Below are 13,126 nucleotides of genomic sequence, written 5' to 3'. Positions count from 1 at the left end.
ATAACTTTCCTTTTAAGGAGTAAGTGTCTTTTAATTTTGTGGCTGCAATCACCATCTGCAGTGACTTCGGAGCCCCCAAAAATAAAGTCAGCCACTGTTTCCCCATCTGTTTGCCATGAAGTGATGGGACTGGATGCCATGATCTTAGTTTTCTGAATGTTGAGCTTTAAGCCAACTTTTTCACTCTCCTCTTTCACTTTCATCAAGAGGCTCTTTACTTCTTCACTTTCTGCCATAAGGATGGTATCATCTGCATGTCGGAGGTTATTGATATTTCTCCTGGCAATCTTGATTCTAGCTTCTGCTTCATCCAGCCCAGCATTTTGTATGATGTACTCTGCTGCTGCTGCTGCTGCTGCTGCTGCTGCTGCTAAGTCGTTTCAGTCGTGTCCAACTCTGTGAGACCCCATAGACGGCAGCCCACCAGGCTCCCCCATCCCTGGGATTCTCTGGGCAAGAACAGTGGAGTGCGTTGCCATTTCCTTCTCCAATGCATGAAAGTGAAAAGTGAAAGTGAGGTTGCCCAGTCGTGTCTGACTCTTAACAACCCCATGGACTGCAGCCTACCAGGCTCTTCTGTCCATGGGATTTTCCAGGCAAGAGTACCAGAGTAGGGTGCCATTGTCTTCTCCAGATGTACTCTGCATATAAGTTAAATACGCAGGGTGACAATATACATCCTTGATGTATTCCTTTCTTGATTTGGAACCAGTTTGTTGTTTCATGTCCAGTTCCAACTTTGCTTCCTGACCTGCATACAGACTTTTCAAGAGACAGGTCAGGTGGTCTGGTATACCCATCTCTTTAAGAACTTTCCACAGTTTGTTGTGATCCACACAGTCAAAGGCTTTGGCGGAGTCAATAAAGCAGAAATAGATGTTTTTCTGGAACTCTCTTGCTTTTTCAATGATCCAACAGATGTTGTCAATTTGATCTGTGATTCCTCTGCCTCTTCTAAATCTAGCTTGAACATCTGAAAGCTCATGGTTCACATACTGTTGAAGCTTGGCTTGTAGAATTTTGAGCTTTACTTTGCTAGCATGTAAGTTTGCTCAAATTCATGTCCATTGAATTGGTGATGCCATCCAACCATCTCATCCTCTGTTGTCCCCTCCTCCTTCCTTCAGTCTTTCCCAGCATCAGAGTATTTTCCAATGAATTGGCTCTTTGCATCAAGTGGCCAAAGTATTGGGACTTCAGTTTCATCATTGGTCCTTCCAATGAATATTCAAGGTTGATTTCCTTCAGGATTGACTGGTTGGACCTCCTTGTTATCCAGGGGACTCTCAAGAATCTTCTCTAACACTACAGTTTAAAAGCATTAATTCTTTGGCCCTCAGCCTTCTTTATGGTCCTAAAGCTATTTAATGCTATTTATGGTCCTGAAGCTAGTGGAGGTGATGGGATTCCAATGGAGCTGTGAAAATCCTTAAAAATGATGCTGTTAAAGTGCTGCACTCAATATGTCAACAGATTTGGAAAACTTAGTAGTGGCCACAAGACTGGAAAAGGTCAGTTTCATTTCTGAGTAGAATAGAATTCTACCTATGCTTAAATGAAGTGTTCATTTAAGTATGTATTAAAATATTGTTGTTGTTCTGTCACCCAGTCATTTCCAACTCCTTGCAACCCCTTGTGCTGTAGCATACCAGGCCTCTCTGTCCTTCACCATCTCCTGAAGTTTGTCCAAGTTCATGTCCATTGCATCAGTGATGCCATCCAGCCATCTCATCCTCTGATGCCCTCTTCTCCTTCTGCCCTCAATGTTTCCCAGCATCAGGGACTTTTTCAATGAGTCAGCTATTCTCATCAGATGACCAAAATACTGGAGTTTGAGCTTCAGCTTCAGTCCTTCCAGTGGATATTCAGGGTTGATTTCTCTTAAGATTGACTGGTTTGATCTCCTTGCTGTCCAAGGGAGTCTCTGGAGTCTTCTCCAGTACCACAGTTCAAAGGCATCAGTTCTTTGATAGTCTGCATTCTTTATGGTCCAGCTCTCACTGTCAGTTGGTAAAGAATCCTCCTACAGTGCAGAAGACTCTGGTTTGTTTCCTGGGTCAGAAAGATCTGCTGGAGAAGGGACAGGCTACCCATTCCAGTATTCTTGGCCTTCGCCTGTGGCTCATCTGGTAAAGAATCCTGCAATGCAGGAGACCTAAGTTTGATCTCTAGGTTGGGAAGATCCCCTGAAGAAGGGAATGGCTACCCACTCCTCTATCCTGGCTGGAGAATTCCATGGACTGTGTAGTCCATGGGGTCGCAAAGAGTTGTACACGATTGAATGACTTTCACTTTCTCACAACTATACGTGACCACTGGGAAGACCATAGCCTTTATTATACTGATGTTCATCAGCAAAGTAATGTCTCCGCTTTTCAACACACTGTCTAGGTGTGTCATAGCTTTCCTGCCAAGAAGCAAACATTTTCTGATTTCATGGCTGCAGCCACCATCCATGTGGTTTTAGAGCCCAAGAAGAAGAAATCTGTCACTACTTCCACTTTTCCCGCCTCTATTTGTTAGGAAGTAATGGGACAGGATGCCTTGATCTTAGTTTTTTCAGTATTTAGTTTTAAGCCAGCTATTTCACTCTCCTCCTTCACCCTCATCAAGACATTCTTTAGTTCCCCTCTTGTTCTTTAGTTCCCCTTTAGTTCCTTATTATATATGTATTTATATATATATATTTATAAATATATATATATAAAACCTTTGAGTTAAGGTAAGAGTAATTTAATTTTTGTCATCTATGCAATGTTTTAAAATAATTATTTATTTACTCAGTATTGACAAGTAGTTTATATGTCTCGGTCTTTATAAGTGCTGCAGATAAAAGATGAGGGAAATTTTTATCATTGTTCTCAATATTGAACAAATGGGACAATTATTTCCCACAGTCTTCAAGACTCCATCTTTTGTTGAATAATTAAAGCAGATTCCTTTTATCACTTACAGTGACATTTAATGGGAAAAGGTGAGTATCTGAACAAGTATTTTTAAACAACAGAATTTTAAATTGCAGAGAATGTACTCTTCCAAGCATGGCTTTAAAGCATTTCTGTCTTGTGCTCATTCACTCAGTCGTGTTTGACTGCAGCCCCATGGACTATAGCCCACCAGGCTCCTCTGACCATGGAAATTTCCAGGCAAGAATACTCAAGTGGGTTGCCATTTCCTCCTCCAGTGGATCTTCCTGACCCAGGGATAGAACCCACATCTCCTGCGTTAACAGGCAGATTGTTTACCACTGAGCAACAAAATCCCTATAATGTCTTATGTTTAGCAATTTTTAAGACTTTCAAGTGTATACTATTGTTTAAAACCAATAGTCTCCTTAACTCATAATATCTTCTTCATTAATATTATCTTTTTAAATAGTATATTAATTGTACATTCAAATTAGTAATAATAATTACCACGTATTTAGTGCCTACATTTTACAGTCTGTGTTCAGCTTACTTAGCAGTAAAACTAATATGTTAATCATTTACATTGTGTTTATTGATTTCTCATTTTGGGAACCTAAAACTTACAGAGGTAAGCACCTTGCCTTGGTCATATAACCAGGAAATGACAAAACTAGGATGCTTTGATTTCATTTATTCAACACATATTTATTGGGCACACCCTGTGTTCTAGGAACTATTTTATTAAACCCTGGGATTACAGTGGTCAACAAAACTGACAACATTCATACTTCCATATTTTCATGGGCAAAATGTCGCTACAGGGTCCTTGCTGTTAACTAATTTGCCATGGTGCCTTCTTTACATATATTATATGATAGTCACTCAGTCGTGTTCAACTCTTGACGACCCTTTGAAGCATTTGAGGTACTCCCATTTTATACATGAGATTCTGAGGCACCTTGGACAAATTAACATTCCCGAGGTCTTACAGCTTTGTGACCCTGCAAAGCCATTGACATTATCCCATGCTACTTCCAATATGTAAACAGGCACTGGCTAAAAAAAAAAAAGAAAAAAACAGACTTTTATATTACAAATAGTATTTGTTTTATAAGTTTCTCAGCCAGAATTTACTGTTCCAGAGGCTAAACGTTCCATAAAGAATTGCTGCCACAGGGTTAATCTGGATTGACATGCTTTGGGAATCCCATTAAATTAGTTCTTTGTTTGGGAGTCAGTTTAGTTAGTGACATAAAAGAGACTGCTATTGCTTTGGCAAAAAACAAAACAGTAACAAGAACCTATTTGTTTACTAACATCTTCCCGAATAGCAGTGAACACTATGTCATCTTAAATAATAGATTTTTAAAAGCAAGCTTTTGAAACTGAAAATCATACCTATGGAACATGTCTTGGATATGCATGCTTTCCCAAATTCTAAATAAGACATGTGATCTATTTCATCCGTTGTTGCTATTTCTATATTTCCTTAAGTTTTAAGTAAATCACCAATTCCCATTTTCAACAAATTTAGTACTTTCATTTATTGAAAGAAAACGAAATATTTTAGAAATTTACTGGAAAGAAAAGTTGGTTTTTTGGTAAAGTCTAAATGTTTTCTCAGTCTAGACTTGGCATATACCAACATCTGGTCTTTGCTTACTCTCTGTTATTTGTTTTACAATAGCAGTAGATATATTGAATATTTTTTCTCTGTACAAGGTTCTAGTGCAGTCTCCAGACAGAAAATAAGCATCCAGACAAAATAGTTTGCAACAAACACTCATAATATCCAGGATAAATTTATAATAAAACCTCTTTTAAAAATGTATTCTAAATATATGAAAGGCAATATGATGACAAGCTCATAATTCATGTGCTTAACAAAATTTTAGGAATATTATTTAGGAAGCAGATAACCACTGTAAAGGTCATTGACAATTTTTATGTGGATTATCAATGTATAAATAGAAAAGATTAAGCAGTACAATGAAAGTCTTAAAAAGAAAAGCTTCTACTGTTCATTATCAATTAGATGTGTCCAGTCATTGTTCAATAGTTCTTCCTTCTGAAATAATGATCAAGAAGGAAGACAAAATACTTCAGAAAGTGACATAATCAATCTGAGGACTTTACTATTATATGAAATGTAAATATCTATATTCCTTTAAAAACTAATGTTAATTTTTAAAAATACATAAAATACAGCCAGTAATCTCTGTGTTATTCCTGATTCTGAACATATGTGACAACTACTAGAATTTTAACATTCACATGCATCTTAAATGCTCAGAGGACTCTAAAATATTTATCTGGGCCTTGTTTACCTTGTTACTATGTTTCATGCTGTCAAATATTATTGAGTTCAATCTCTTTTTATTCTCCCAGGGTAGTATTTCCCAAGATGAAAATGCAGTTTATCTAATAAAAACTAAGATTCAGAATTGGCTTTTCTGGAGAACTTTCAAAATTCAATGTGTTTATCATTGTTTTAAGTCTGTTACTATTTTTTAAAGAAAACAGTGCAAAGGAAAGGCATATATTTGATAATAAAAGTTTCTTATCCACTAACCAAATTTCAGTTGATGAAATGCCATCTAGTATTTGTGCAGTAGTGAAAATATTATTTTGATTTCAGTGTCAGTACAAAGGTAGGAAGAAAAGAGTAAAAGAAAACAGAAGGAAGAGAAAAATGAAAAGAGGAGTTGTCTTAAAATTGGATTTGAATTGGGTCAACATAGAGCCTTTTATATACCTAGGAAACCATTAACAGGTTTGAGCCCAACTGGAAAAACATAGAGTAAATGAAAAAAAAAAAGAATAGAGGATAGAGTGGGCATGACCTGTATGAAAATTTTGTTTTACTCCTAATAAATACTCTGCTCATTTGAAAGCTTATTTATTAACCTAATTCTTTATAACCTCTATGACTCAATATTCACCTGTAGATTATATATATCACCATTGTAAGACTATTCTGGAAAAAATATTCAATTTGATTTTAAATGATTTGAATAGAGAATTCAAGTTTATAAGGAGAAAATATTCTTAATGATAATATCTCTATGCATGTACAATTTAATATAATACCAAGTACAAGTCATTCAACACAAAGGAATTTAATCAGTGATTACTATTCTCACAAAGGAGATAAAAGTCTCAGTTTGTAAACCATTGGCTATGAAACTGGGAAAAAGATCTTTAACTGTTATCCAAGAGAGTGAAATAAAGCATCTCTGTATAAAAAGAAAAGTTTTAGATTTATTATGTCTCTGGTTTCAGATCATTAAAGAAAAAAAAAACTTGGCGTTGGGAGTTAGATATATCTGTATAATGCCAGCTCTTCTACTCTCATGCACTAGGCGTGTATCCTTAGGCAAGTCACTCATCTTCTCTCAGCCTTCATTCTTCTGTAAAATGGAGTTAAAAATACTAGCCGCAAAGACTCTTTTGCATTAAATGAAGTGATGCTATGGAAGTTCTAGCACAGTCCCTGACAAAATAGGCAATCAGGAAACGTTACAAGATAATAAGAATAACTTTGCAGTGGTATGGCATAATGTCAGCAGCTTTTCCTGTTAAAGGGAAGCATTTTCTGTATGAGAAGACTGTTTCCTTGGCAGATAAGATGTTATTATTTATTGTGCTGCTTTTGTCAATTTGGAAAAGGTTAAACTAAAAAATTATCCAGAAATTTCAAATTCATTACAAGTCAGCCTATCACATGTCTTCAAGGCCATTCTGATGTGAATTTAAACTAGAATTGCAGGGCTGAATGAAATTTCACTTCTGGTTTACTCCAGTCCTCCTGATGGTTTAACATCAAAGACTTTTGGATATACCATTTTTTAAGGTTTTCCTTAAGGTTTTAATATATGACAGTGATAGAACTTGAATAGCTACTGACTCCACTTGATCTCTTACTCTTCATAATCATCACATTAACTTTAGACATAGAAATACATGCAGGAAAGTGAAAAGTGAAAGTGAAGTCGCTCAGTCATGTCCAACTCTTCGCAACCCCATGGACTGCAGCCTACCAGGCTCCTCTGTCCATGGGATTTTCCAGGCAAGAGCACTGGAGTGGGGTGCCATTGCCTTCTCCATAGAAATATACAGAGTAGTATATTACTGTGATTCAAAGTTCCTGGAAAATATGTATTTCAGTCCTCAACTAGAAAAAGTTTCTTTGCAAAGGCAGCCTATATATGTGTATGTGTCTCTGTCGAAGAAACTAGTATTGAAATACAGGGTTATATAGAATTAGCATCTTACCTTCTTGTTATTCATGCTCCTCACAATTTGGGGAAAAGCAGAAATTTGGTGTTCTACATCTGCATCTGCATCTTCATCTGCCTCTGCATCTTCAGTAATGAAAGTGACAGGAAATCACATTCTTAACTCTTGAGGAAGGATGGTGTGCAGATTGTGAAAAATCCCTTAGTGGTCCCCTTTTACACAATCTCCTGCCCAATGTCAAATCTTATTTTCAAGTGGAATTGTTGAGGTTTAAAAATTAAATAATTTAAGAAAGTGGAAAAGCCACCTAGTCTGTTGTCTCCCAAATGCATTAAAAATATCCCCTTTGTAAGGTATCTTAAAGAAGCATGAAAACTACAAGGCTTGTGAGAGCCACTGATGGAAAATACCATGCTGTATATTCATGAGATGTTTGTGACAATTACTGGAGGTAACTACAACCCACTTTCTTTCAGAATCAGTTCAGAGGATCAGCTAAGAATGCTGTTAACTATAAGAGACTCAATCTGTCAAAATGTATTAAAGTGACACACGGTTAATGCTAGTTCAACCTGAAAAAATCATCCTGTAATGAAATGCTTTATATAAACTCAGGAAAAATAGGAAATTCATGAGTCTCTACTAAATTAGACAGCATTAGAGACCCATGTTGGAGCGGTATAGAAATAGTAATTTGACTGCCTGCAGTGGCTTAGTAATGTCGCCTTCATACTTATTTAAAGATGTGTGTCCTCTTGTGAATACATCTTAGAGACCTAGAAATGACTTTGCTCCAAAATAGGGGAAGAATTTGGAAGAAGCAGGTGTGGGTAAATAGAAGGGAAGTTTATTTTCCTTGCTTACCTCCCAAGTTTTTTGGTAGCACATAAAAACATAGACATCAACACATATCTACCAAGGGAACATTTCATGCAAAGATGGGCACAATAAAGGACAGAAATGGTAGGGACCTAACAGAAGCAGAAGATATTAAGAGGAGGTGGCAAGAATACACAGAAGAACTGTACAAAAAAGATCTTCACGACCCAGATAATCACGACGGTATGATCACTCACCTAGAGCCAGGCATCCTGGAATGTGAAGTCAAGTGGGCTTTAGGAAGCATCACTATGAACAAAGCTAGTGGAGGTGATGGAATTCCAGTTGAGCTATTTCAAATCCTGAAAGATGACACTGTGAAAGTGCTGCACTCAATATGCCAACAAATTTGGAAAACTCAGCAGTGGCCACAGGACTGAAAAAGGTCAGTTTTCATTCCAATCCCAAAGAAAGGCAATGCCAAAGAATGCTTGAACTACCGCACAATTGCACTCATCTCACACACTAGTAAAGTAATGCTCAAAATTCTCCAAGCCAGGCTTCAGCAGTACAAGAACCATGAACTTCCACATGTTCAAGCTGGTTTTAGAAAAGGCAGAGGAACCAGAGATCAAATTGCCAACATCTGCTGGATCATCAAAAAAGCAAGAGAGTTCCAGAAAAACATCTATTTCTGCTTTATTGACTATGCCAAATCCTTTGATTGTGTGGATCACAATAAACTGTGGAAAATTCTTCAAGAGATGGAAATATCAGACCACCTGACCTGCCTCTTGAGAAATCTGTATGCAGGTCAGGAAACAACAGTTAGAACTGGACATGGAACAATGGACTGGTTCCAAATAGGAAAAGGAGTACATCAAGGATATATATTGTCACCTTGCTTATTTAACTTATGTGCAGAGTACATCATGAGAAACGCTGGGCTGGAAGAAGCACAAGCTGGAATCAAGATTGCTAGGAGAAATAGCAATAACCTGAGATATGCAGATGACACCACCCTTATGGCAGAAAGTGAAGAGGAACTAAAAAGCCTCTTGACAAAAGTGAAAGAGGAGAGTGAAAAAGTTGGCTTAAAACTCAACATTCAAAAAACGAAGATCATGGCATCTGGTCCCATCCCTTCATGGCAAATAGATGGGGAAACAGTGGAAACAATGGCTGACTATTTTTCTGGGCTCCAAAATCACTGCTGATAGTGACTGCAGCCATGAATTTAAAAGATGCTTACTCCTTGGAAGGAAAGTTATGACCAACTTAGATAGCATATTCAAAAGCAGAGACATTACTTTACCAACAAAGGTCCATCTAGTCAAGGCTATGGTTTTTCCAGTGGTCATGTATGGATGTGAGAGTTGGACTATAAAAAAAGCTGAGTGCCAAAGAATTGATGCTTTTAAACTGTGGTATTGGAGAAGACTCTTGAGAATCCCTTGGACTGCAGGGAGATCCAACCAATCCATCCTAAAGGAGATCAGTCCTGGGTGTTCATTGGAAGGACTGATGTAGAAGCTGAAACTCCAATACTTTGGCCACCTGATGCAAAGAGCTAACTCATTGGAAAATACCCTGATGCTGGGAAAGATTGAGGGCAGGAGTAGAAGGGGACAACAGAGGATGAGATGGTTGGATGGCATGACCGACTCAATGGACATGGGTTTGGGTGGACTCTGGGAGTTGGTGATGGACAGGGAGGCCTGGTGTGCTGCGGTTCATGGGGTCGCAAAGAGTCAGGCACAACTGAGCAACTGAACTGAACAACACACACACACACACACACACACACACACATATATATATATATACACTTTGAACTGAGGCATATCTATAAAGTGCATCTTTACAGTGACTTTATTTTTCAAATGGGATCAATGAGCACTGAACCCAGTGCCACTCTCCCCACATTAGGATAGTCATAACCCCCATTCTGTCCATAGACATCAAGTCTTTAACTGAGAGGAAAAGACTAGATGATGTTGATATGACTACAGATCAGGACCAGAATGAGATACTACTTTACAGAAGTCACATGTGGAGAAAATAAAAGCTAGCATACCCTCCCACCAGTTTATAATTTCACCAAATTCGTAGACTTTATCTCATCAGATTTATTAGAGTCCTGCTCAGAAAGATCAATTATTGAGGAGTTCCTAAGTATGAAGAAAATGATTGGAAAGTGTTTTCTCTTTACCCCACATGTAAGTCAGAAATAAAAGGGAATCTTTTTTAAGAGCAGAAAGTTCATGACCCAAGGATATTAATGTCTAGGTTCTCAGACCGGAGATGGCTCTGCACTTGGGCAAACATATGATCATCCAGAAAACACTGTTTGAACAGTGCTTTAACACTCTGGAATCATTTGCTCATTGCCCTCCTTAACCCATTCTCTCCTCCTTCCTGCCTTGAAATTCCCTTCATTAAGTAGGCATTTAATCTCTAGAAGTTTGCTATTAAATATGCTACCTGGGAAACTTTTCTGAACTGTGCTTTAAGTGCAGATTGATTCATCAGATTATTTAGCTAACACTGTAATATGATAAAATATATTTAAATCTCATTGAAGAAACAGACAATACGTGTGAATTGACATCATAATTGTAATTTTGACTTCCTTACATCTGTGTTCGAAGATCTTGTTATATGGGTTTAATTTATATTTCTAACCTATTTTCCACTTTTCCCTTTCATATTACATTCTAACTTTTTTCTATACAAACCTCACTTTTCTACATCTGTGACTTTGATCATTCTTTTTAGTCCTCACAGATGTCACTTCCTTGATATTTTGTCTATTGACAGATAAGATAACTTGAGACAGCTATTCACAGCAAATAGTTTAGCTCCACTGTATGCTTATGAGCTATTCATAACCATAATGTAGTTCATTCATAATGTAGTTTTCAAACACAGACTGTATAAGAATCACCTGGAGTGCTAGCCAAAGATGGAGATTTCGCAGCTTCACCTCAAAGATTCTGATTTGGTAGTTCTATGAGGATCCAGAAGATGCATTAAATCCACCAGATGATTCCAGTGCAGGTCATTCCAGAACCTCTTTTAAAGACACTGTTCTAAAAACATCTCTCCTTTGTTTTTTAGATTTTTGCAAGACTTCCCAGAGATCATTTTTTTAAAAACAGAATTATCATTAAAAATTATTAATTCCCAGAAATTCCATTCAGAAATGCTAGAATACAAGCATTTTTACCCCCTGGCTGGATTGAAAGTATTTAGATGGAAGATAGCTAAATGTGGGTTGATGAAATTGCTATTAATCACTTTTTGAGAAAATGTAGGAATCCCAAGAACATGCTATAATTTGTATCACTTTTGTACTCCCTCTGCCAACTCTGTAGTTAAAAGAGTAACAAAACAACTGTTTATGAGAAGGACAGATTTAAGATGAAAATAATTCTTTTGCAAAACTCAGGAAATAGTATCAGAGCCTTCAGCCTGTGCTCTTCCAACTGGAGAATCCTGTATTTGTAATAAATTCCTTTTGCTCTGGATGAGTTCTGCATTTTCAATGAGGTTAACTTGGCAACATTCTAGTTGATTTTAATAAAAATAGCTGCTTTGAGGACAGGGAGCTGAGGTTGCCAAATTTACAGCTGCCTTGCACAATTACTCTTACACCTCCTTCAGGGCTACTTAGAACCAGTAAGCAAATTAAGTGTATCGATTGCAATTTTGTTGGTCTAACCCTGTTTTTTTTTTTTTTTCCTCTTAAGGAATAAACGTGATTCCTTTCAGTATGTGTCTGTTCAGAGTGATCTCTTTTCTTTTCAGCCATAACACAAAGACAACATCATGGCTGGATCCACGACTTGCGAAAAAGGCTAAACCTCCAGAAGAGTGCAAAGAAAATGGTAAGTTATTTAAGTTTTTATGGTGTTTTGCCGTTGCACTTCAATAATGTGTCTATTTCTTAAAAGAGAGTCTTGTCTAAAGAAACTGTATTCTGATTGAGACAATTTTAAAGCTGTAATATTTAGTGCTCAGATAGGAGAGAGAATTAACTCGGCATTTCAGCAGTGCCATGTGGTTTTCCTTTTTCTCTGTAAGGTGACTGTGCTGGATATCAGAGCTCTGTCATCTCTGTGGGTTCTGTTTGACTCCTGGCCTTACTTTCCACCACCTACTAGGGAGTTTTTGTTTGCAATATGTCTCTCTGAGTACTCTGATCTTTTCATTGGAATTGAATATGGTGTATAGAGAAAAGTACTGTGAAACTATAAGTAATACTTTATTTTTGTGTTGTGAGGCATAACATTCTAATAGTTACTAAGGAATGAATCCATGATTTAAAGATATATGTAAATATTCTTTCTTTCAACCAAGCATTTAAATACAATTAATTGCATGAATGTGCTGGGTTATCTTTAGTTTTTTACATTTCCCAATGTAATGGCATAACTTGCTTGAAAATCAACTGTTTTTATCTATGTGAAGGGTTTTTAACAATAATCCTGATGACTAAATGAATGAAAACCTTGTTCTCTTATAGTAAATTATATAGATGAAATCTGTTACTGATGATACTTATAAGTTTTGTACTATTGAGTTTAATGTTGAAAGAGTACTTACAATTTGTCTAAAATGATAAATATCATATACTCCTGAAGATTCATTATTTGAACACATTCATAGTTTTTATCTGATCAAATTATTAGAGCCTTGTTCAGAGACATCTCATCATTGAAGAGCTCTTAAAAGTGAGGAAAGTGATGAAGAATATTTACACTTTTTAAAAAGCTTTTAGAAAGTCAACTTTTTACGGTCTGTAATTCTGAAAGTCCTTTAATTTTGACATAATTCTGTCTCAGATAATATCAAGATGCTATTGTTCATTCTTAAGTTATATGGTAAATATTCATAAGTTGGTTATACAACTGGGTTAAATTAAAAAATCAGTATACATTTACACATACGTATTTGAATGCATTAGTCTCTAATTTTTATCACTTTAATTTTATATTCATAGCTATATCTGTATGCCTTCTGTATACAAGTATAGCTGTATGTATGTGAATTTTTTACAATTATATTGTGACATGAGATTTTGAGCACAATTAGGGTACATTTCATTGATACCCATAAGACATGTGTTGCAAAGTATCATTGGTTATAAATTAAAA

The 13,126-nt window shown here is 36.6% G+C and overlaps 1 protein-coding gene across 7 annotated transcripts in view; it reads left to right on the top strand.

The window, feature by feature from the left end:
- The window catches only part of MAGI2 (membrane associated guanylate kinase, WW and PDZ domain containing 2), a 1,472,905-nt gene that overhangs the window by 958,677 nt on the left and 501,102 nt on the right, over positions 1-13,126 (top strand). For all 7 annotated transcript variants that reach the window (XM_070369681.1, XM_070369676.1, XM_070369674.1 and 4 more), the window contains one exon: positions 11,778-11,857. In XM_070369681.1, coding sequence (XP_070225782.1) covers positions 11,778-11,857 — 80 coding nt within the window. The remainder of the gene's footprint in view (positions 1-11,777; positions 11,858-13,126) is intronic.

The sequence above is a fragment of the Bos mutus genome, chromosome 4 (genome assembly GCF_027580195.1).
Source record: "Bos mutus isolate GX-2022 chromosome 4, NWIPB_WYAK_1.1, whole genome shotgun sequence".
NCBI classification, from domain to species: domain Eukaryota; kingdom Metazoa; phylum Chordata; class Mammalia; order Artiodactyla; family Bovidae; genus Bos; species Bos mutus.
This window is presented reverse-complemented; position numbering and strand designations above follow the sequence as displayed.